At 33.3% G+C, this 21,470-nt stretch overlaps 3 protein-coding genes across 3 annotated transcripts; 2 read left to right on the forward strand and 1 right to left on the reverse strand.

Annotated features, from left to right (window-relative positions):
• The first annotated feature begins 1,313 nt into the window (after positions 1-1,313).
• On the forward strand, positions 1,314-4,395 carry LOC130742882 (BURP domain-containing protein 6-like). Its single transcript, XM_057594983.1, has 3 exons — positions 1,314-1,471; positions 1,648-1,759; positions 3,384-4,395. The coding sequence occupies exons 1-3, from the start codon at positions 1,430-1,432 to the stop codon at positions 4,172-4,174; spliced, it is 945 nt and encodes a 314-aa protein (XP_057450966.1). The 5' UTR covers positions 1,314-1,429; the 3' UTR covers positions 4,175-4,395.
• Positions 4,396-7,255: 2,860 nt separating this feature from the next.
• LOC130742879 (GDSL esterase/lipase At5g45910-like) lies at positions 7,256-9,041 on the reverse strand. Its single transcript, XM_057594980.1, has 5 exons — positions 8,807-9,041; positions 8,278-8,496; positions 8,036-8,181; positions 7,618-7,891; positions 7,256-7,497 (listed from the first exon to the last, which is right to left on the reverse strand). Exons 1-5 carry the CDS (start codon positions 9,039-9,041, stop codon positions 7,256-7,258), a joined length of 1,116 nt encoding a protein of 371 aa, XP_057450963.1.
• Positions 9,042-15,994: 6,953 nt separating this feature from the next.
• Positions 15,995-19,575, forward strand: LOC130742881 (BURP domain protein RD22-like). Its single transcript, XM_057594982.1, has 3 exons — positions 15,995-16,109; positions 16,295-16,406; positions 18,753-19,575. Exons 1-3 carry the CDS (start codon positions 16,068-16,070, stop codon positions 19,541-19,543), a joined length of 945 nt encoding a protein of 314 aa, XP_057450965.1. The 5' UTR covers positions 15,995-16,067; the 3' UTR covers positions 19,544-19,575.
• Positions 19,576-21,470: the final 1,895 nt, after the last annotated feature.

Here is a 21,470-nt window from a genome sequence, read left to right on the forward strand (position 1 = left end):
AAGCAAGTCCTTTGGTTGATCCAATCGCAATTTTGAGCTGGTGTCCTAGTCCATCAGTTATACACAAGGATCGCTACCATTCCATCCTTGAAGCTCTGGTGGGTAGTTCAAGGTTCTGTATAGGTCCTGGAGAGCAGCCACTGCTCATAAAAAAGAAAATTACAAGAAATTGATTAGTAGTTTCAAAAATCAAACACTTTTCGACTGAATTGATTCAAAGAAATTCCCAAGTATATCTATGACATTCACACACTTCAACAATCGAATAAACACAGATACGAACCTATACAATCAATTTCAACTACTCATATCATCATATTCAAAAAAGATTACAAAATTTCCTTCACTCCTTCTCTAACCTTGGTCCCTTGAAACCCTAGCTAGCAAATAAAATAGCCGTGTGAGAGATAGAGGGAGGGAGAGAGTGTGAGAGACAGAAATGCATACCTAAAACGACTCTAGCATGGCGATGATGGGCGATGGCGCGACGAAGAACAACCACAGAGAACGACGCGATGGAGAACAAAAGAACGAAGGAGGAAGACGCGACAGAGACCTGTAGATGATAGAGGAAGAGTAACGAGCTTGACCTCACGAAGAGGATAAGCGAGACCATGGTACCGTCGCCGTGAACAGATGAGAGGCTGCGAGGTCGACCTCGAGAAGAGAGAGCTTGGGTCTGCCGCCGTCGTTTTGAAGGGTTGGAGTGTGGAGAGTGGGATAGAGCGTGGCAGGGAGAAGGTTTAGGGGTATCTATTGTCACGGTCCCTTAAAAAAAAAAATATTGTCCCCTATTACCACGGTTCCGCTTATAACCGTGACAATTGAGCTTTTGCCACGGTTCCGCCTATAACCGTGGCAATTGAGGCGTGGCAAAATGTCATTTCTGTAGTAGTGAGTTGGCGCCAAGCTTCGCAATGCAATCCATCGAAGAGTTGCATTCGCGGGGAATCCTCCGCAACGCCACCCGCCAATCCTTAGTCTGCAACTCGCCTCAACCATGAGATCTGAGGCTTATGCTCACTAGCCGGATGCACAGTTCGATTCACAGATTGTGTAATAAGTAGAAAATAAAATGTTAAAAAAGTTATCATAAAATGTATTTATCAGATGTATAAAAAAAAAAGTATTTATGACAGATCTTTCGGGAAACGATACAAACAAACAAGATATTTAATACTTTAGGTAAAATTTGTCCTAAAAAATTAATTGAAAGATGCATATGGGGTCATGTTTCATGGACTACGCACACTGAAGAAATTTTGTCCATAGAAATAATCAAATAATTGATAGATATGGGATCACGTTTCGTGGACTATGCACGTACAGTTACTTAATCGGAAGTCTCCATAAAAAGCTCATCTAGTTTGCACATCTCAGTGTCAAGTTTTCTTCTATAATATTCTCTCAGTTTCACTCCCTAAACCAAATGGAGTTTCCACACCTAGGCTTCCTTTCAGCCTTTTTTTGTGTAAGCTTATAAGTTATAACTGATCGATTTCCTTAAATCCAGTTGATCCTTCGTAATAAAATAAACTATTTTTTGTATAAGTGTATATATTTATTGTAATATTTCATCAAATAATGTCTTCATTTTAATTGTTGTGAAAAAACAAATCAATTTAATTGGAAACTTTTAATTTGCAGCTTGCTCTGGTTGGATATCATGTTCAAGCATCGCTACCCGCCGAAGATTATTGGAAATCCCTGTGGCCCAATACTCCCATGCCTAAAGCTCTAAAGGATCTTACGCAGTCTGGTTAATCTCTACATACACCCTCTCATTTAATCATGTGTTCTTCACACTTTGTGATATTTGTGGTTTGATTAATGTTACACGCGTCAAACTAAATGAGTATAGTTTGTGAAGACTAACGGTACTCAAGGAAGTAAACATTACATAACAAAACGGAACGAGATATAATAAGATGGAACTGGATAATAATAGTTCGTGTGTCGTATTTGGTGATTCCAAGTCTAACAGAACAATAATTTTAATTACATATATAACTCTAAATGTTTAATATTTGATTGAGGATAAAAAATTGAACTCAATTGAATATGGATAATCTTTTGTCCACACCTCATTTATCAGGTGTGAAGAGGTGGATGAAGAGAGATAGAAACAAATGAGAGAAAAAATAAAAATGTGACAGATGATTTGATTGATAGAGAAGAGAGAAATACATAGAAAACGAAGTTGGAAAAGAATTGGATGTGTGTGAATCATAACTCATTGAATATTATGCATACAAACTGTTTGTTATTGCTTATTTCATTAAATAATGACTTATTTCTTTAAAATAATCACTTATATATTATTTAAGTTGTTTCAGTATGCTTTTGAAAAAAAACATAAATCTGATTACTTCTTTAAGCTATTTCGAGAAAAGTAAAAGCTCATTGGTGTTTAACTAATCTAATTAAAATCATTTTTTTTATCTTCTCTCATTTATCATAATAGATTTTTATGATAAGTTGAAGTAGCTTTTTCAAATAATGTTTTCAGCTTTAAAAAAAAAATGAAACAAACAAAAAATATAATTTTTTGATTAAAATTGTGATTCTTTTATTAAAAAGGTGACTTTATGATAAAATGTTTTTTTTCTAAAATAAATTGAATTAAACGCACTCTAATTGACTCGTTTATCGTTGCTTAAAAAAAGTAATTTTAGTTTTGCAAAAAATAATTGATTTTATATTTTAAATAAAGTTTTTGCAAAGCAGAAATACATTTATCTTTGTATGCATATATAAAAAGTGATTTTAAACTGTTCATATACAATAAATTTAAAATATAAACTAGGGATATTTATTATGTAAAAGTTTTAAGAGAGTGCTTTGTTCTGTTTCCCTCCGTTCCACCCTTTTCTAGGGAATCAAATAGTCTTTTTTCTTGGAGTCTTTTATCATGTTCCATTTCATCTTAAAAACATGACAAATACATAACGAAACTCATATATTATGTTCGTTCTGTTCTCACATGTCTACCAAACGCTATCTAAAATAGTAATCTAAGAGAGGTGAGGTGAGTTAGGGTTGAATTAGGGTTTTGCAAATTAAAAATTGTACAAATCCAAATTATAGAGTAACCGAAGCCTAAACCAAGAATTCAGAATGAAAAATCAATATATTGAAATGATTAAAGTATAGAGGTGAGAGTAGAAAAAGTCACAAACTTGTGTATTCTATTTATCCTATTAATTATAAAAATAATCGCCACTAAACATACTTTTTTCGCAAAGAAACTAAAATTAAACTCACTTACAAAATTATGGATTAATATGACCGACTTATTACTAAATAAAACAATATTCATTTCATTAAATCAATTATTCATATACATATACGCTTGGAGTAATTTGATTCTTTGACATATATAGATTCTGAGTGGAAGGCAGGGGGAAGGATTCATGCTAAGGTAGGCCACAGGCTGATGGATCTTGAAGTCTATAGCAAGCCAGACAAAAAAGTCACTAGTCACCCTACAAAATTCAAATCTCATGATGAATTCAATCACAGTGTCACATTCTTCTTCGAACATTTCCTTCAACCTGGCAAACCATTGAATATGGAGTTCACAAAGCGTTCAGCTGAATTTACTTTCTTACCCGACAAAGTTGCGAAATCCATCCCTTTTTCGAGTAACAGAATCTCAGAAATTCTGAATCACTTCAATATAGAAGCCAAGTCAAGTGATGCAGAGACATTGGAACATACAATAGACACATGCGAGTTACCTGCTATTGGGGGAGTGGACAAGTACTGTGCCACATCTCTGGAGTCATTAGTCAATTTCACAGTCTCAAAGCTTGGAAAAAACATCAGGTTGGTTTCATCAACTGTGCTGTTGGAAAAGGAAACCCAGAAGAAGAAGCCACAGCAATATAGTGTTTTGCCTGGAGTGAAGAAATTAGGGGACAAAGCAGTGGCGTGCCATAAGATGAATTACCTCTATGCTGTGTTTTATTGCCATAAGGTTGCTACAAGGTCCTACTCTGTTCCATTGGTGGCCTCTGATGGGACAAAAGCTAAAGCATTAGCTGTTTGTCACACAGATACTGCACAATGGAGTAATGACAATATTGCATTAAAGCAGCTTAAGATTAAGCCGGGAACTCTTCCTGTTTGCCATTTTATTGCAGCTGATTCCCTTCTCTGGATTCCCAATTAAGCTTTCAAAATCATGATGCATATGGACTAGTCCCACCAAGCCTTTGAAGTTTATATATATAATATATAATATATGTACACATATATATAGTCCGTTTTCCTGTCCTGCAAGTTTATTTTTTTTTATTACTTTCAAAAAGAAAATGCAATGTATGCGTGTTATAGGATGCATAGTGGTTGTTGCAATTTGATCAATGATGAAAGTTTGGTCTGTGTTATCCTCTTGAGTTAGGCTGAACAACCTCTTGTTCCCATTGTTTGTATTTCTGCAGCAACCTGTTTGGATTTAGAATCATCTCTACTATTCTATTGCATATAAATGAAGATTGCATGTTTGAAGAAATTAATTTCATGTATGTGCGCAATAGCTAAATTTGTTCATGCTGAGGTATCAGAAAATTAAAATGATATAAATGGGGTTGTCTAAATGAACAATGATAAAACTTGGGTTAAATAATTCATCACCCAATCACATTGGAGATAAATGAGTTGGAAATAACTTAATAAATAAAATAAATAAAATATAGAAATTTCAACTCACTTATCTCCAATGTGATTGGATGAAAGTTGTATGTGATTTAGGGACCCGTTTGGTGTACAGGATAAGCATACATGATAGGATAGCAATAATCCTATCCTGCTGTAATATGTTGTTTGTTGCGCAAGCAGGATATGATAACACTATTCTGTCCCTTATCTTATCTTGTCTATCATGTGTAAAAGTTATCCTGAGGGGGAAGCTATGATAGAAATTATCCTAATAGGATAGGATATCAGTCTATGAATATTATTAACTTTTTATTTTAAAGGAAAATTTGATACATATTTTTCATTGTTTGTATCATACATATCCTATCAATATCTTATCCACCTCAAATGCAAGATAGGACAAGAATCTATCATATCCTGACCCAAGTAGAAATTACTGTCATAGGAATATATTGTGCAGCAGATTGGTTAGTCCTTATTTGGGTTTATTCTAGCTTTTTGCTAATGAAGGTCATGGTATGGTGTGAGTCCATAGTTTTGTTTGCTGTTTGTGTGAATACTCTTTTTCCCTCTTGGAGTTTTTCCCACTGCCTTTTTCCTTAGGGGGTTTTAACGAAGCTCTGCATAAGCTATCTCATTCACCAAAATAGTTCAAGGTTTGGATCGGAAAAGCTTATTGCTTTGTTCGTCTGGACGGGGATAAATGTATTTTCTTGGTTATTAAATTTTTTTAAATAGTGATTATTTTATTAAATTTAATTTTTGTAAATTTTTATAAATGAGCTTATGTTTTAATATTAACTAAAATTAAATTAATTTTTATTAATTTGGCTATTTTAATTTTTCAAAGGGAGTCTATTTTAATTAAAATTATTATATATGTAACCAATGGGTTTGAAATTTGTAGGGGTAAGTGCTTAACGATAAAAATTAATCAAATTCTAAAAAAATTATTAAAATATATTATTCTTTCAAAAATAATTATATTTAAATTATTAATTTAAATTATATAAGTAGATAAATAATTTTTAAGAATATCATGTTTTAATTAATATAAATTGCTCTATGTTTACTATTAAAAAATTAATATTTATATATATGTGAGTAGCTTATTTTATTGATAGTAAAGAATTATTTTTTGTATTTATAAGATAAATAACGAAAAATAATTTTATTTGAGTAGTAGTAAGTGATACTGAAATTTAATTATTTTATATGAGTAAATTCATTATTTTCACCACTTATAAATTAAATAAATTTTAATTAAATTATTAGTAAGTAAGTAATTTTAAATTAACAATAAAAACTAGTAATTGATAAGTAATAAAATTAATAATATGATGAGCTAAGGTGGTGGGATTTATTAAAAAAATTAGCTCTACACTGACTTGGGTATTCAACCCTGGCATTCTTAATGTCGTTCATGAGTTCCGGATAGAGGCGTCCTTTTTTTGTTACTTTAGAACTCGGGGTTGAGTTCTTCATAAGAAGAGGAGTCGGATGCAGGAGGAGATTAATTAGATATATATTATTTTTAGTAATTTTAAATACATTTAGGATGTATTCTGTTTTTAATTAAGTTAGGATAAATTTGTTAGGATTTTTTATTTTTATTTACTGTCTAATTGAGTTTAGGATCTTTTAGTTAGGATTTTCTTTATTTTTGTTTCTATTAGGATTTCTATTTAAGCAGTTGTACGACATTAGCCAAATGACAGTTTTTGATTATCATAAAACAAGATTTCTCTCTAAACCAATTTATTTAATTCATGATTCAGGTCATTTATACTAAGTTTTTAAATAAAGTAAAATTTAGAGTACTTACTCTTATTGTAAGTAAATCTGCACAAATTATTTATTGTTTTTTCGAAAGTAAAATAGAATTCATATAATAATGAGGAGATATACACGATATACACCCTCCTAAAAACGGGATAAAAAAACCAGCCAAAAAACAGCCCAAAAATCCTAGGCAAAGCCCACCATAAAAGCGCCAGACAAATTATTTATTGTTGCTTTTATAATTACTTAAAATTTATTGATAGCATATAAAATATATTTATGTACTTCTTTTATTACTTAATTATGGACAAGTTAGAGTGTTAGACTTGATAAAAAATACTAACCTTTTTAAAAAGGTTGTACTAATTTTTAAATTTGAAAAATAGGTTATATTTGTATAAGGTGAATTATGACATCATATGACCCATTTCCATCGTAATTGATAAAAAAAATGCTAATTCATGAAAAATACCTAATAAGTCGTTATGTCCTTATGTTCTTCAAAAAAAGAATGAAGAGTATTGTTTAATGATAGTATATTCGTTTATTTTACTTTACATATATTTCTACATAACAAATTCAATAAAATAATATTTTAGAGATGGAATTTAAAAATTACACCAAGAACATTTCTAGAGTGAAGGAAAATTAACATTTTACTTAACACTCATATGAACACAAATACTTCATCTTTTTTTCTGTTGTGTTTTAAACTACAAGCAATTGTTTAGACTTCTTCTCATATAACCAGAGCCTAATCTTGTTATGAAATCATCATGAAAAAGCATTCATTAGTGGTTTCGCCAGCAATTTAAGATATCTTAACGATAGGAGATTTAAGATGCGGGTGTACAAAAGGTCCTTCAATAATCCCCTTTGCTAACTGTTTATAAGCTGCTTCTGTAAAGTGGGCTCCATCCCAATTTATACGTTTTGAAACGTCAGAGCAAATTGTTGTGTTAGGAGATCCACAACTTACATGAAAATTAACATTATATGGTCCTCCTCCTCCACAACATGCTTTCAAAGCCACATTCCTATCAGTAGTAAGACCTGCAACGTTCAAAGACATAAGATGATTACATGAGTTTGACATGAATAAATCAGAGTAAATCATTAATCACATGTACTTGTTGTTATATTCTAGTAAAAGAAAATAAAAGCACAACTCACCAAATTTTTTAGGTGCATGAAATAAACGTTTGGCATCATTGTAGTAGTCAAAATACATTATCTTCGCCTGAGGATACTTCTTTCTTAATGTCTTTATCGCTTGTTTGAGCTGTCCATTAAAGTACTTGATGAAAGCATTGTAAGCTATAGAGCACCCAAACTGATCATAATCTTCTTTGTTAGTACTATTAACCACTGTCAAAACAAGAGCATTACACCCTATGGGGAAGTTCCCTGGCAAAGCTATCTCGACTGCTCCCTCTTCTATTAATTCCTAAAATATAGATAAAAACAAAGAGTGAAATGATATTCTCGTCACCTATATGAATGACCATGGTCCTGTCAATCATATTTATGATTAAAGCTTGATTAGTAAAAATGGAATGACTTTTGAGTACTTTAGTTTAATATTACATACAATTGTGATGTTTGTAATCGTTTCAACAATTGGAGGCACTATTTCTCGAAGTTTTGAGATATTTTTATATGAGAGGAGCGCAATCAGATCATTCCCGCCAATCTCTCCCACTAGAAATAATGATTTTTTAAAGTAGCTATGGCACTCTGTCATAAAATAAAGCACACGTGAGTTATTATTGAATGCATAAAATTTCATGCATTTGACAAATAAGAATTTAATGGAGTATTGGTGAAACTAACCTTTTTTACTTTTACAGAGGGATGATTTCAATTTCTTAAACCAGCCAAATTGAACGCTCAAAGATTTATCTACAAATACTCCGGGGACACCATGTTTTTTGAAATATTGGATATCAAGCGCAGTTGCACCCGCAAAAGCAAAATTTACACCTTTCTTGATGTCTCTGTCTTTGGTGAGATTTAGATAGGCCGGCAAAAATGGCAGCGCATATGCCTCAGCTACAATTAAAATGATGACAGGTGAGCATATTCTATTCTTAAATTTAAAAAGTATGATTGTTCAGTCTGACAAACTCATTATAAATACTTTTAAAAATATTATGTTAACACAACTTTTATTAGTGAGAAAATTTTATATTTGTATATTATAAATTAACATCAAATGACCAATTAACACATGAATGCCCTATACTAATATTAAAATATTAGTAAAAATATTGTAGCTAAAATTTCTCTCATTTTTTCTTCCTTTCATTCTAAGAAATTTTATTTAAGCTATTTTGAAAGAAAAAAAAAGTTTTCAAATTACCTATAAAATCTATGATCAATCGGCCATTCGACAAGCGCCCGGAGGGATGTTTAAAGTATGTTGATCCATAAGGACTATCATCAGGTAATTTACCCATTGTTGCTGCATTTCCAGTGTCACTTATAGAATCACCAAAGTTAAAGATAGCCTCATACGGGAGAGGATTTCCATTAGAAACAACACTTCCAAGGAAAAAACATGTGCATGTAATGCTAAAGAGATTCATAATCTTCATGATGTTCCTGTGAGATAGAAAAGGTTTAAAGAAATTGTTTATGATCTGTGTTTGGCATTGAAATTTATCAGCTTTATATATTATCACAACAATTATCCACTTGTTGTCTTGTTATACAAGTGTATTCTAATTTTGAAGTGGTATATCTATTTTTTTCTCATATAGTTGTTATAATATTTGTTTAACTATTATTTTCCAACAAAGGAGAATCCTTCAATAAGGATTTGTTACTTCAAATAATATCTTCTGTAAATTTTTTAGTATAGTTATTGTTGTGGGAACGTAGCTCCTCTATTTAGATAAAAAAAAATTGAATGAAGTTTATTTTAATAAAAGAAGGTTGAAACAAAGGTCAAGAGAGAACAAAAGGCAAACATGAAAAAACAAAGCAACAAGCTAAACAACATCGAGCCAAACTAATCCTAGAACCCACAAAACTACCTAAACAAAAAAATAAAACAAAAATTTAAAGATTTGAGAAGAAAAGCATGACATTCAACCTATCTAGTCTTATGAGACTCAATATAGTGTATTTTTGGCCTTTTTAGGGCGATTCTCTTAGTGTTTTATCTTTAATGGTATTTATTTAGTTTTCCTTCATTTCAATTATTTTTATAATTTAGGTGAACTTTTGCTGTTCAAAATAATTTATACCTACTTTTTGTGTTTTTCTTGTAGAGCGGCAGCTAAATGCTGCAACAGTAGTATTCCCAACACTACAGCGTTGGAATACTTCAAGGTTGTCACAACACAATAGATACACCGTATTCGTTCACCGGTAGATCCTTATGAAATTTTCGTATGATGTTTACAACACATGGAACTTCATTCTAAGCAATTGGGTTGGTGAGAAACTAAACGAGGAGAAATGAATAAGCATTCAGCACGATCCGAGAACAATCACATTTTAAACACCAGAAACTCGATTTTTAGGCTTCATTTTCATCCTTTGACACATCTAACACACTTGGGAAATGCTTGGAGGAAACTTTGGGGGCTTTGAGCTCTGCTAGGTCTTGAAATGCCTTCCCAAATCACGACCATGAGTCGTTTCTCATTTCTTCTCTGCTCCTCTTTCATTTGTGTAGTCATGTGTGGTTATACTTCAAGTGCTAGGAGGCGACGTTGTTGATTATATGACTATGTTATGATTATTGTTCATTTTATGTATGAGTTTTTATTTATTGTCCATGAACCTTTTCTCATGCTTGCTTGCATACATGTGGGGCTACCTATCTAGTTCATGTCATTTTGAAAAATAATTTGGATTAGGATTCTGGAATCAGCTCATTACCTTTGAAAATATGTGTGGTTTTCATATTGGAGATGGACTAGTGGTTAATCATCTGTAATTCGCTGATGACACTCTAATCTTTTGTGATAAAGACACCAGCCAGGTGGAGAACATTGCTATTGTCTTTCTTAGCCATATTCGGTCTAAAACTGAACTACGCAAAATCTCAAGTAATTGGCTGCAATGTGGGGATCTCGGAGATTTCTTTGGCTGCTGATATTTTGGATGTTGGTATTGGCAACGTCCCATTCATATATCTGGGTGCCACATTAAGAGATAATCCAAGAAGAAAGACATTCTGGCACCTGGTGATCCAACACATGCACACTAAACTGGGAGCATGGAACTCTAAATTCATATCCCTTAGTGGAAGATTAGTAAGGGCAAAAGAAGTACTCACTTTTATCCCTATCTTTCATATGTCTATTACCTTGCCCCTATTGGAGTGGTGGGGGAGATGGAAAAACTGATAAGATCTTTCCTGTGGGGAAGAAGAGATGGAATTCGACGCATTTGACGGATCTCTTGGATCCAAGTATGTAAGAGTGTTGAGTTGTGTGGCCTTGGTATCTTTTTCTTGGGTTATTAAAATGAAGTACTCCTTCTTAATTAAGTGGTTTTGGCGTTTTGGTCAAGAGAAGAGGACCTCTTGGAGAAGAATGTTATGTGAAAAATACAGGTGGGATGACAATGTTCTTCTCCTTCATAGCATGATGGATAATACTAGGAGAGGTTCTTGTGTCATCCAAGACATTGTAAAGGTGCTGAAGGAAGATTCAGTGCTGGCTAAGGTGTTCTTGGAAGCAACTTGTTACTCTTTGGGTAGGGGAAACTCTACTCTTTTATGGCTGGACCCTTGGATCGATATGACTCCGTTACAAGTCAGATTTCCTCAAATATGCACTGATAAGTGACTCTGGTATCTTTGCAAATGGAACTTGGTCGTGGCGTATTCATTTAGGAGGCGCCTTTTTTATTGGGAGCTTAATGTCCACAACCAGTTCTTGGAACTCTTGAATACACTCATCTCTAGCAATGCAGAAGACTCTATCCTTTGGCTTGGTGATGTGTCTGAAAATTTTCGGTTGAAGAGATTTATAAGGCTACGGAAGCGAGGATCTTTATTGACGATGCTTGGATGGTTTCAAACCATATTCGAAAAATTGCACCCTCAGAAGTTGTCCTCTTCACTTGGAGGCTTGTCTAAGATTTGTGGGCTGTTTGTGGAATCTGAAGACCACCTTATGGTTCATTGCTCGAAACCATGGAGTATTTGGTGCTTGATTCTAAGACGTGAAGGGGTATCCTGGTGTATACCTTCCTCTTTTAACAACCTTATGGAGGAATGGCCTCGGTGTCGTGTTATTTCCGATCGCTTACTTTGTGACCTGATTCCATTCCCTCTGAATTGGGCTATTTGGCTAGCCCGTAATGGGCTAGTTTTTCAGCAAAAGGAATTCTCAGTGGAATCTATTTGGGAGATGCACATCTTAAGGATTCTATGGTGGATGAAATCATGGAAGAAATATTGTCCCTATGTCGCGTTCGACTTTCTGTACCATTTTGAAAAGGTTAGTATTCAGCGAAAATCTCGACCATCTCGTTCCGCTGCCGGGTCTCCCCCTCCCCCCAAGGGGGCCCCTTAAATTTAATTTTGACGGTTCTGCTCAGGGATCGCCGGGAGAGAGTGGTATTGGGGGTGTTCTTAGAGACTGGAATGGGGTAATTAAAGGCTTTCTTTCCAAGTCATTGGGGGTTGATGAGGCAGAGGTGAAAGCAATTGCAAATGCTCTCTTGTTCTGCAAACACTTTTCGGTGGGTCAACTCTTTATAGAAAGTGATTCCTCTCTAGCGGTCGGATGGGTTAATAGCAGAGATAATAGACCTTTGAAACTGTCCAATGACTTGAATCTAATTGACATTCTAATTCATGAGGTGGGATGCTTAAGGGTCTCTCACATTTTTCGGGAAGGGAACTCCATGGCAGATTTTTTAGCTAAAGCAGGATGCACAAGAGAGTTCCCATTATGGGAATGGTTCCCCTAATTTACCCTGCATGTTTTCTCTGTTTTTTTCATGGTGTTGTCTTGCTGCTCATATGTATTAGAAGGTGGAAAGTGTTGGAAAAATAAGGATGCTAACTGCGCAGTGGATGAACCACTGCCTTAAAAGCAAAATTTCGGCAGACCTCGATGCAATCCAGTGTCGGGTTTGCTCCCCAAGGTTAACACAATCGCATGCAAGATATTCTGCATTCAGCACCTAGACATGTTGGAGTCTCTGCAATAATGCTCAGAGTTCTCGAAGAAAAACAATAGAAGACTGATTTTTCATTTATGAGGAAAAACAATATACCTTATACAATTTTAAGATATGGTATTTCGTCAAATATCCCCACATAATGAATTTCAAGTATGAGGAAAAACATTGTACACTCCTTAGTTATTTTTTACAAATTTTACCAGAAAGACAGAAACTATATTAAGAATATAATAAACATTATTCAAAATAGTTTTCACTCACATATTATCATACATGTCAGAACTAAGCAATATGACATCAATCATATTCTTTGTATTTATTATTGGGCAAAACAAACGCTACCAAAATTCTCATGTACGTAAGAAAAAGTATGAACATCACTTCTTTATAAAACTTGATAAAGAGAGTCGACCAAAACACCCAAAATGTAGACAATTGAACTCTAATAGAGAATGTTAGCATAAAAAAAGGCATAGAGAATATAGATACTTATCTTTTAAGCAATCTACCTCTCTTTTTTCCTAACTTTATTGAGCAGTATGATCATCGCCATTGGCACAAACAAATTTTTGTTTTTCAAATTATTGGAAAAATAAGGACGATAGCAGAGCTATAGATGAACCACTACCTTAAAAGCAAAATTCTGGGAAACTTCGGTGTAATCCATTGCTGGATTTGCTCCCTAAAGTTAACACAACCACATACAAAATACTGTGCACTCAGTACTAGACATGCTGGAAGCTCTACAACAATGCTCAGAGTTCTTGAAGGAAAATAAAAGAAGACTGATTTTTCGTCACCCTCGTACAAGTTCTACGTGTTCCTTCAATTCCTCTTCCTTCAGCCGCATATCAAAAAATAGTAATACAACTAATTTCCTTCCAATAGCTTTATATATAATGAAGGATCAATAAAGTGTTTTAAAACCATTGAACACCTAAAGCTGTAACGTAGCCAAGGAGGTTTAATAGATATCAATGGCCATTTACACTAAGATTTCTAACGGTGGAGAAACATAAAACCGACTAAGATTTCTAACGTGGAGAAACATAAAACCGTTACTGCTTCGTTTTTTTCCCCTTGTCTTGCTTCTTAATTGCTTTTGTTTTTTTCTCTGTTGCCTTTTATTCTTGTAGCTGTTGTCTTTGTTAGTTCACTTGGGGGAACTTTATGATCCTCAAGACTTTTCTCATTTATATATGATTTCACTTTTCAAAAAAAAACTTGAGACATATACAAGAAGTTAACGATTTGTCCAGATTGTGGGGGTTCATCAGGGCTCCGGGGATGGATCGGAGCAACTTCTGTTGGTTGAGATTGAGAGGGGCTTGCATGAAACCATGAATTCTAACGATTTGTTTTCTTCCAGTAGCAGCCAACATGTTGGCACGCAACACCGATGGGCTGAGAACTTGTTGAATTGTGTCTTAACAACCTGAGGAAAACACACAACAAATTGAGGCCTTAGCGTGCAACACTGTCTGGATAGTTGTGTGTTTGTTTCCAGGCGTGGACTCTGATCTATTTAAACAAAAAAATGGACTGTACATGTAACGCAGTGGCAGAAGTTTGAAAAGGGAAACTGCAACAAAAGGTGATGAGCAGAAGTTTGAAAAAAAAAAGGATTGAGTTTAATCTAGACAGAATTCTATAAATTTTATTCTTACAATCATTCAAAATTCAAATAACAACATGACAGTGTAATAGAAGATAAAAAGTTACGAAAGTTATCATAAAAATAAAATTAATAAAATATCTAAGAAGTATTTATAACTGATCGTAGGGGAAACGATACAAACAAGATATTTTTTTTATATATCGGAAAGATACAAATAAAATATTATATATATGTTAGATAAATTTTGTGCTAAGCAATAATTGAAAGATAGGTTTTTTTTGGGTAAGCCAATTAATTATATAAATATCGTGATGATGTTTCATGGACTACGCACTACGTGAAGCAATTTTGTCCATAGAAATAATTGAAAAAGATAGGGTCAAGTTTCGTGGACTATGCACAGTGACGGAGTAATTGAAAGATGGGGTCACGTTTCATGGCGGTTGTATGTGGCATCACAATTTATTTGGCGGTTAATTTAAGGCTGCAGGTGTAGGATATCAGAGGGATATGTTCTTCGCTATACTATTATACAATGTTCTGAAAATCGGACCGGTCATTGAACCGGTCAATGCACTGATTCAAGGTTTAAAGATTAAACCGAGGTTGAATCTGGTTGAACCGTTGGTGCTAAAATAGACTTTTAAATTACATAAATATATTTACTTCTTAAAAAACATTAATCACATGCATTATTATTATGATAAATAAAGATTTATATTAACATTCATAGTCTAAAAAAAATTAATTGACCATTGTATTTAAGTAAATCTAAGCTGATATACGAAAAATAATAGATATTTTTATAAACAAAGAGTTTTGTTACTATACACTGACAATGTAACAAAGTTTTACACAATAATCCAATCAAAATTCATCATTTTATCATGTAATAGTTAAATTTGAATTTAAAAAAGAAAATAAAGAGATGTGATTAAATAATAGTGTAAAAAAAACTATACTGTCATTGCATCACAATTAAAATTATGAATAAATTATATTTTTTTAACGTATAAATAAATGGTACTTACATTTTCATATGTGACATATCAAAAGGTGATTACTAATTAATTGTATATAATAAAGTTAATAGAATACAGCTTTTTTCAAGTATTCAATTGGTGCAGTGGCAAGGGGTGCGGTTAAATGCTCCAAGGTCATGGGTTCAATTCCTTACTATCACATTTTTATTTGATTTTTTCTCTAAATTAATTAAACCGTTGACCGGTCGGGTTTGACCGGTTTTCACGGTTCTAAACCGGTTTACCGGTTCAATTAACACCCGTTCCATGTGTCAACTGAACTGGCCAACATCACGGTTCCCGGTCTGGTTTTTTGAACACTGTTACTATTACATTTTCATTTTGCAATTTTCCTGTAATTGTTTTGTTTTTTCTTCTCTTCTTGTATTCGGGTTCTTGCACCTCTTGTGCTATATATAGTTTTGACCGCATCTTTTGGCTTATTTAAAAAAAAATGTTTTATGGAATAATGATTCATCTACCCCTCGCTTTCTATTACATGTCATTTTTATTCTTTTTTCTTCATGTATTTTCTATCTCATCATTTATCATATCATTCATTTACCTCTATTTTCTTCTGAGAGATATAGGTGAAATTAATATGTGACGAAATGAGTAATATGACATGTGATCCGATTGAAAATAAAGAATGAGATAAAAAGGAAAAAAGAGTAAAAATAGTATGTAAGAAAAACTCAGGTGTATGTGTAAATGAATCATTACTCAACAATCCGATTCATGGCCTATAAAATGCACATCTAGTTCTATGTTTTGCACATCTTTCAGTGTCATAATTTTCTTCTATATTCTCTCAGTTTCACTCCCTAAAAATGGAGTTTCGACACCTAGGCTTCCTTTCAGCCTTTTTGTGTGTAAGCTTTATATCTCTCGCTTAAGTAGAATATGAATAAATTAAATAATTGATCAGATTTCCTTAAATCCAGTTGATCCTCTTAAACTTCTATTTCTTGTATATGTGTGTACATATTTATTGTAATATTTCATGAAAAAATATGTAAAAAAATGTTCATTTTAATTGGAAACTTTTAATTTGCAGCTTGCTCTTGTTGGATACCATGTTCAAGCATCGCTACCCGCCGAAGATTATTGGAAATCCCTGTGGCCCAATACTCCCATGCCTAAAGCTCTAAAGGATCTTATGCAGTCTGGTTAATCTCCACCCATTCTTTTTCTCATTTAATCATGTGTTCTTCATACTTTGTGATATTTGTGGTTTGATTAATGTTACACGCGTCAAACTAAATAAGTATAGTTTGTGAAGACTAACTGTACTCAAGGAAGTAAACATGACAGAACAAAACGAAACGAGATATAATGAATTTAATAAATTTCACAAATTAAAATTCAAAGTAACGGAAGCATAAATCAAGAATTCAGAATGAAATCAATAATTTGAAATGCTGAAAGTATATAATTAAGGGTAGAGAACACCCACAAACTTAAGTATCAAGCTTCACCTTTTGTAAGTGTAGGCTACCCCCAGACCCCCTTTATATAATTGAGAGATTTTTTCACTATGTAATTAGATGTTCAATACAGATCTCACACTAACAAACACTATGACTCCCAAGAAAGCAAACCACATCTTTTTACAAGAAACTCATTGAATCCTCAATCCTATGGAGAACTTAGAATCACCCTTGATTCAAAGAGAAAAAAAGAAGAAGAATTTTCAATAACTAAGAAAATTCTAAACCCACGAAAGAAGATAAAATCTTCTCAAGATCACTTTGTAGCACAATATCACTGAAGACAATTGATTTTCTAAATTCTAAAAGTTTGAAAGCTTTTTTTACTTTTGAAAACTTGAAGAATTCACACAAAAACATTAAGTTTTGTAATGTGAAAGTTGTAGTTCGAGTGCATGCCTCTAGGACGTATATATTGGCCATAGAGAGACATCATGAACCAATACAATGCATAGACAACGTTCAAAATACATCGGTTTATATTTAAAACTTAAAAACGCAACAAGAGAATTGATGTAGCCGATTACATCTTGAGGGTAACCGGTTATATACTAGCCGTATGTGATCGATCGACTACATGAAACATGTATCCGGTTACATGGTTGATTTTCTTTTTCACAAACTTAAGCCTTGTAACCTTTATTTTTGAAGCTTAGTTTATCTCATTAACTTGAAAAGCATTTTAGCCTTGTTTCAAAAAGTAGGCTTACATGAAAAGTAGGCTTAGTTGATGATATCACACTTAAAAATAAACTATTAAAGACAAAAACCTATAACTAAAAAGTCATAAAATCTTATATATGTACTTGAACTCGAATGCATGTGTTTTTCAGTCTTCATGGTCTTCAACTATTCTTTAATTTTCTTCTGCTGATGTTGGTGTCTTCATCAAAACTTAACTAAGATTAAGGAGACATTCTTCTTCAAATAATTTATAGGAAATCTTACTTTACTTAACTTATTTAGAGTATAATCAGATTATAACAAAAAAAAAATCAGATTACTTTCCATTAAATTTCTTTATGAATAGTCATTACAATAATTGACACTACCTCGATTCCTTATTAAACTTTTAGAAAGAAAAAAACTACACATATTAAAATATATATTTAATATGATTAATTTTTAAAAAAATATTTTTATTTTTCTATTTTACATTTTAAGGTCTACCTTCATCTCTCATCATTTATTCTTCTCACAAGACTATCATATGGAAAGACAACAATTAATGATTTCTTAGAATTTTAAGTGAAAAATTATAAATAAATACTTTTTTTACTCTAAGTCAACAATTAATAAAGAATATTATCACTAAAAGAAAATTGTGACATTTTTGTTAAAAATGATACTTTGAAATGAATAGATCTTTTATATTTACGAGTATCCTCTATTTTAGCACTCTTGTTCGATCTCAGCTTTGTAAATGTCAAATGTCTTAATTTTCAAGAGTGTGACTCTTTAGGATCCAATTCTTGACCTTAGGTACAATTTCATATTTTACTACCTCCATTATTTATTAACTCTTTGCTTGGAGAGATAAATTTTGTTTCTACATGTTTTTCTCTTAAGAATTCCAATTGAGTATTAAATAATGTTTTTCTACATAATGCATTTACAACAAGAATAAATGATAAGAAACCATAATTTAAAAGGTAAAAATAGGATATCAAATAAGTTTTTAAAAGTCAACCATATTTATTATATTTTTAATATGTGTATTTTTTTCATTTTATGGACAATTAATAAGAAATAGAGTTAGTAGTTTATTTGTGGATTAATGGTTGAATTAGTCCTTAATTTTGTAAGAAAGTTTGATTTTAGTCCCTCAGCGGAAAAACGACGTTTACTCGCTAAACGTCTTTTTTTTGCCAAATGACTAAAATCAAACTCGCTTATAAAATTAGGAGCTAATTTCACTATTAATTCATTTTTAATTTTTTACTATTAAATAATATTCAATTCATTAAATCAATTATTCATATACATATATATGCTTGAACTCATTTGATTTTTTGACATATATAGATTCTGAGTGGGGAAATTGGAGGGCAAGTGGAAGGACTCATGCTAGGGTAGGCAACAAGCTGATGAATGTTGACCCCTATAACAGGGCAGCCAACAAAGACCCTAAAAAACATAAATTTCATGATAAATTCAATCTCAGTGTCACATTCTTCTTGGAACATGACCTTCAACCTGGCAAAAAATTTAATTTGGACTTCACAAAGCTTTCGGATGAGTTTACTTTCTTACCCGACAAAGTATCGAAATCGATCCCTTTTTCCAGTAACAGGTTCTCAGAAATTCTGAATCACTTCAATATAGAAGCCAAGTCAAGTGACGCAGAGACGTTGAAACATACACTAGACACATGCGAGTTACCTGGTATTGACGGAGAGGACAAGTACTGTGCCACATCTCTGGAGTCAGTAGTCAATTTCACAGTCTCAAAGCTTGGAAAGAACATCAGGTTGGTTTCATCAACTGTGCTGTTGGAAAAGGAAACCCAGAAGAAGAAGCCACAGCAATATAGTGTTTTGAAGGGCGTGCAGAAATTAGGGGACAAAGCAGTGGCATGCCATAAGATGAATTACCTATATGCTGTGTTTTATTGCCATAAGGTTGCTACAAGGTCCTACTCTGTTCCACTGGTGGCCTCTGATGGGACAAAAGCTAAAGCATTAGCAGTTTGTCACACAGATACTGAACAATGGAGTAACAACAGTATTGGATTAAAGCAGCTTAAGATTAAGCCGGGAACTCTTCCTGTTTGCCATTTTGTTGCAGCTGATAGCCTTCTCTGGATACCCAATTAAGCTTTCAAAATCATAATGCATATGGACCATAGTAGTCAATCCCGGATAGCGGCGCGTAGCGGCCGACCCCAAAAGTGGGATAGCGGGATAGCGCATAGCGGGATGGCCGCTATTCTGATTTTTCATATATAATTTTATATAATTAATAGTATAATAGTATATACATATATACATAAAATAACTAAAAAATGATAAATATAACTTAAAATTCATAACCTGATGAAATGATAGAGAAGATAGGAGGATCTTCCAGCACCAAAGGTAACAAAATGAATTGATTGAGAATGGAAAAATAAAGAGGAAAAGAAAGGAAAGGAAAAATAGAGGAATATAAAGATAACAAAAAACAGAGCATAAGAGAGGCCCAAGGGAAACAGGGGCAGTGGTCGCCGGAGATTGGTTGAAAGTCACCGCACAGTGGTCGCCGGAAGTGGGCGGTGCTTGTCGGAGGTCGGGTGGTGGCCATGGGTGCTGATCGACGGTGGCTGAAGGAGGTCGCGTCGCACAATGACCAGATTCGCAGAAGAAAGAAGAAGATGAATAGTGAAGAAAGTGAAACGCGCGTTTCATTTATTCAGAATGAAATACCAAAAGTACCCTCAAAGTTTAACCTAATTGTAAAAATTCAAGGGCAATTTAGTCTTTTACGTGAGTTCCTCTTCTCTTCTCCCTGTCGCGCCGCGATCTGGTGCGATTGACCGCGATTTCGGCCGCGAATCGCGCCTCGACAGCCGCGACAGAAATCCGCGACGCAATTGTTTCAGAATCGCGGGGAGGGGCCGCGACACGACGCGACGGCGCTATAGCGGCGCGATTTGCCGCGATTGACTACTATGATATGGACTAGTCCCAATTAATATATGTATAATGTATAATGTATACATATAGTCCGTTTAGGAAGGCTGGGATTATAATGTGTGTAGTAGCAAAAAAGGTGTGTTGCTCTGTAGTAGTTTATCATATATGTGAATGGGATGCAATAAAAAATGAGTTTAGTGGATATGCACTACTCTCATTTGTGTAAAATCACATCCAATCATTTATAATTAAAAAAATTGTTGATTTGTGCTTTATCAATTATGAAACATACGTATTCACGATTATTAAGCACCGCTTCACAACTGTTTCTGAATAAAATCATAGGATCTAAACGGATGAGAAAAAAACTTTAGAGTATTATTCGAGTTAAAAGAGAACATATGATGAGTACGGATGACTCTCTTTATATAGTAGGCGAGTCACCCCTCCTAGTGTCTAGATACATTCAACATGAGTGGTTACAAGTAACGATTGAGTAACAAAGGGGAGGAGGTGAATCCGAGATTCCCTTAAAACTCTGTCATGATAACATCTGACGCGTTGTTTGTAATATCTTGAATTTCTGGGAAATTAATTTATTTAATTTTTTTATTTTTATTTTGTCAATTTATTAAATTGATTTTTGTATGGAATAAAGTGCTTGAAAATAAAAAATAAAAAAGAGAAAAAATATTCTCGACTTTATTAGAAGAGAATAGAGTTAGTTTTCGAGTGGTTAGCCCTTGACGCCACCAAGAAATTGGGATGCCTGGGGCACACTCGGGAAAACGGTATGTCGTCGTAGAAAAATACATAAAATTGCTCAAGTGGTTAGCCCTTGATGTGTGTGATTTGATGAATTTTAACTGTAATATTGCTATAGGAAACAACTCCGAATCAGCAAGTTTTCTCAAAAGGTTCCAAATTGTGGTTTGAATGAATGTTTAGAACGAGTTTCAACTTTCAAGTAAGGAGTCTTTTGATGTTAAACCATTGAATTTTCCTTAAAAAATACCGAGTTATAATATATACACACCTCTCCACTTCTTTTCCACCTCCATTCTATTTATTTCTCTCTTCTTTATTAATTAAATCACATATCACATCTTTATTTTCTCTCTCCTTTCTT

This window comes from Lotus japonicus, chromosome 3 (assembly GCF_012489685.1).
Source record: "Lotus japonicus ecotype B-129 chromosome 3, LjGifu_v1.2".
NCBI lineage: Eukaryota > Viridiplantae > Streptophyta > Magnoliopsida > Fabales > Fabaceae > Lotus > Lotus japonicus.

Bases quoted from the DNA above. Each gene is read 5' to 3' on its own strand.
- LOC130742882 (XM_057594983.1), top strand. From the start codon at position 1,430: ATGGAGTTTCCACACCTAGGCTTCCTTTCAGCCTTTTTTTGT. The intron at 1,472-1,647 runs GTAAGCTTATAA...TTTAATTTGCAG, and splicing joins TCCTTTCAGCCTTTTTTTGT to CTTGCTCTGGTTGGATATCA. The intron at 1,760-3,383 runs GTTAATCTCTAC...TGACATATATAG, and splicing joins AAAGGATCTTACGCAGTCTG to ATTCTGAGTGGAAGGCAGGG.
- LOC130742879 (XM_057594980.1), bottom strand. From the start codon at position 9,041: ATGAAGATTATGAATCTCTTTAGCATTACATGCACATGTTTTTTCCTT. The intron at 7,892-8,035 runs GTATGTAATATT...TCTATATTTTAG, and splicing joins CGATTACAAACATCACAATT to GAATTAATAGAAGAGGGAGC. The intron at 7,498-7,617 runs GTGAGTTGTGCT...TGAACGTTGCAG, and splicing joins TCATGCACCTAAAAAATTTG to GTCTTACTACTGATAGGAAT.
- LOC130742881 (XM_057594982.1), top strand. From the start codon at position 16,068: ATGGAGTTTCGACACCTAGGCTTCCTTTCAGCCTTTTTGTGT. The intron at 16,110-16,294 runs GTAAGCTTTATA...TTTAATTTGCAG, and splicing joins TCCTTTCAGCCTTTTTGTGT to CTTGCTCTTGTTGGATACCA. The intron at 16,407-18,752 runs GTTAATCTCCAC...TGACATATATAG, and splicing joins AAAGGATCTTATGCAGTCTG to ATTCTGAGTGGGGAAATTGG.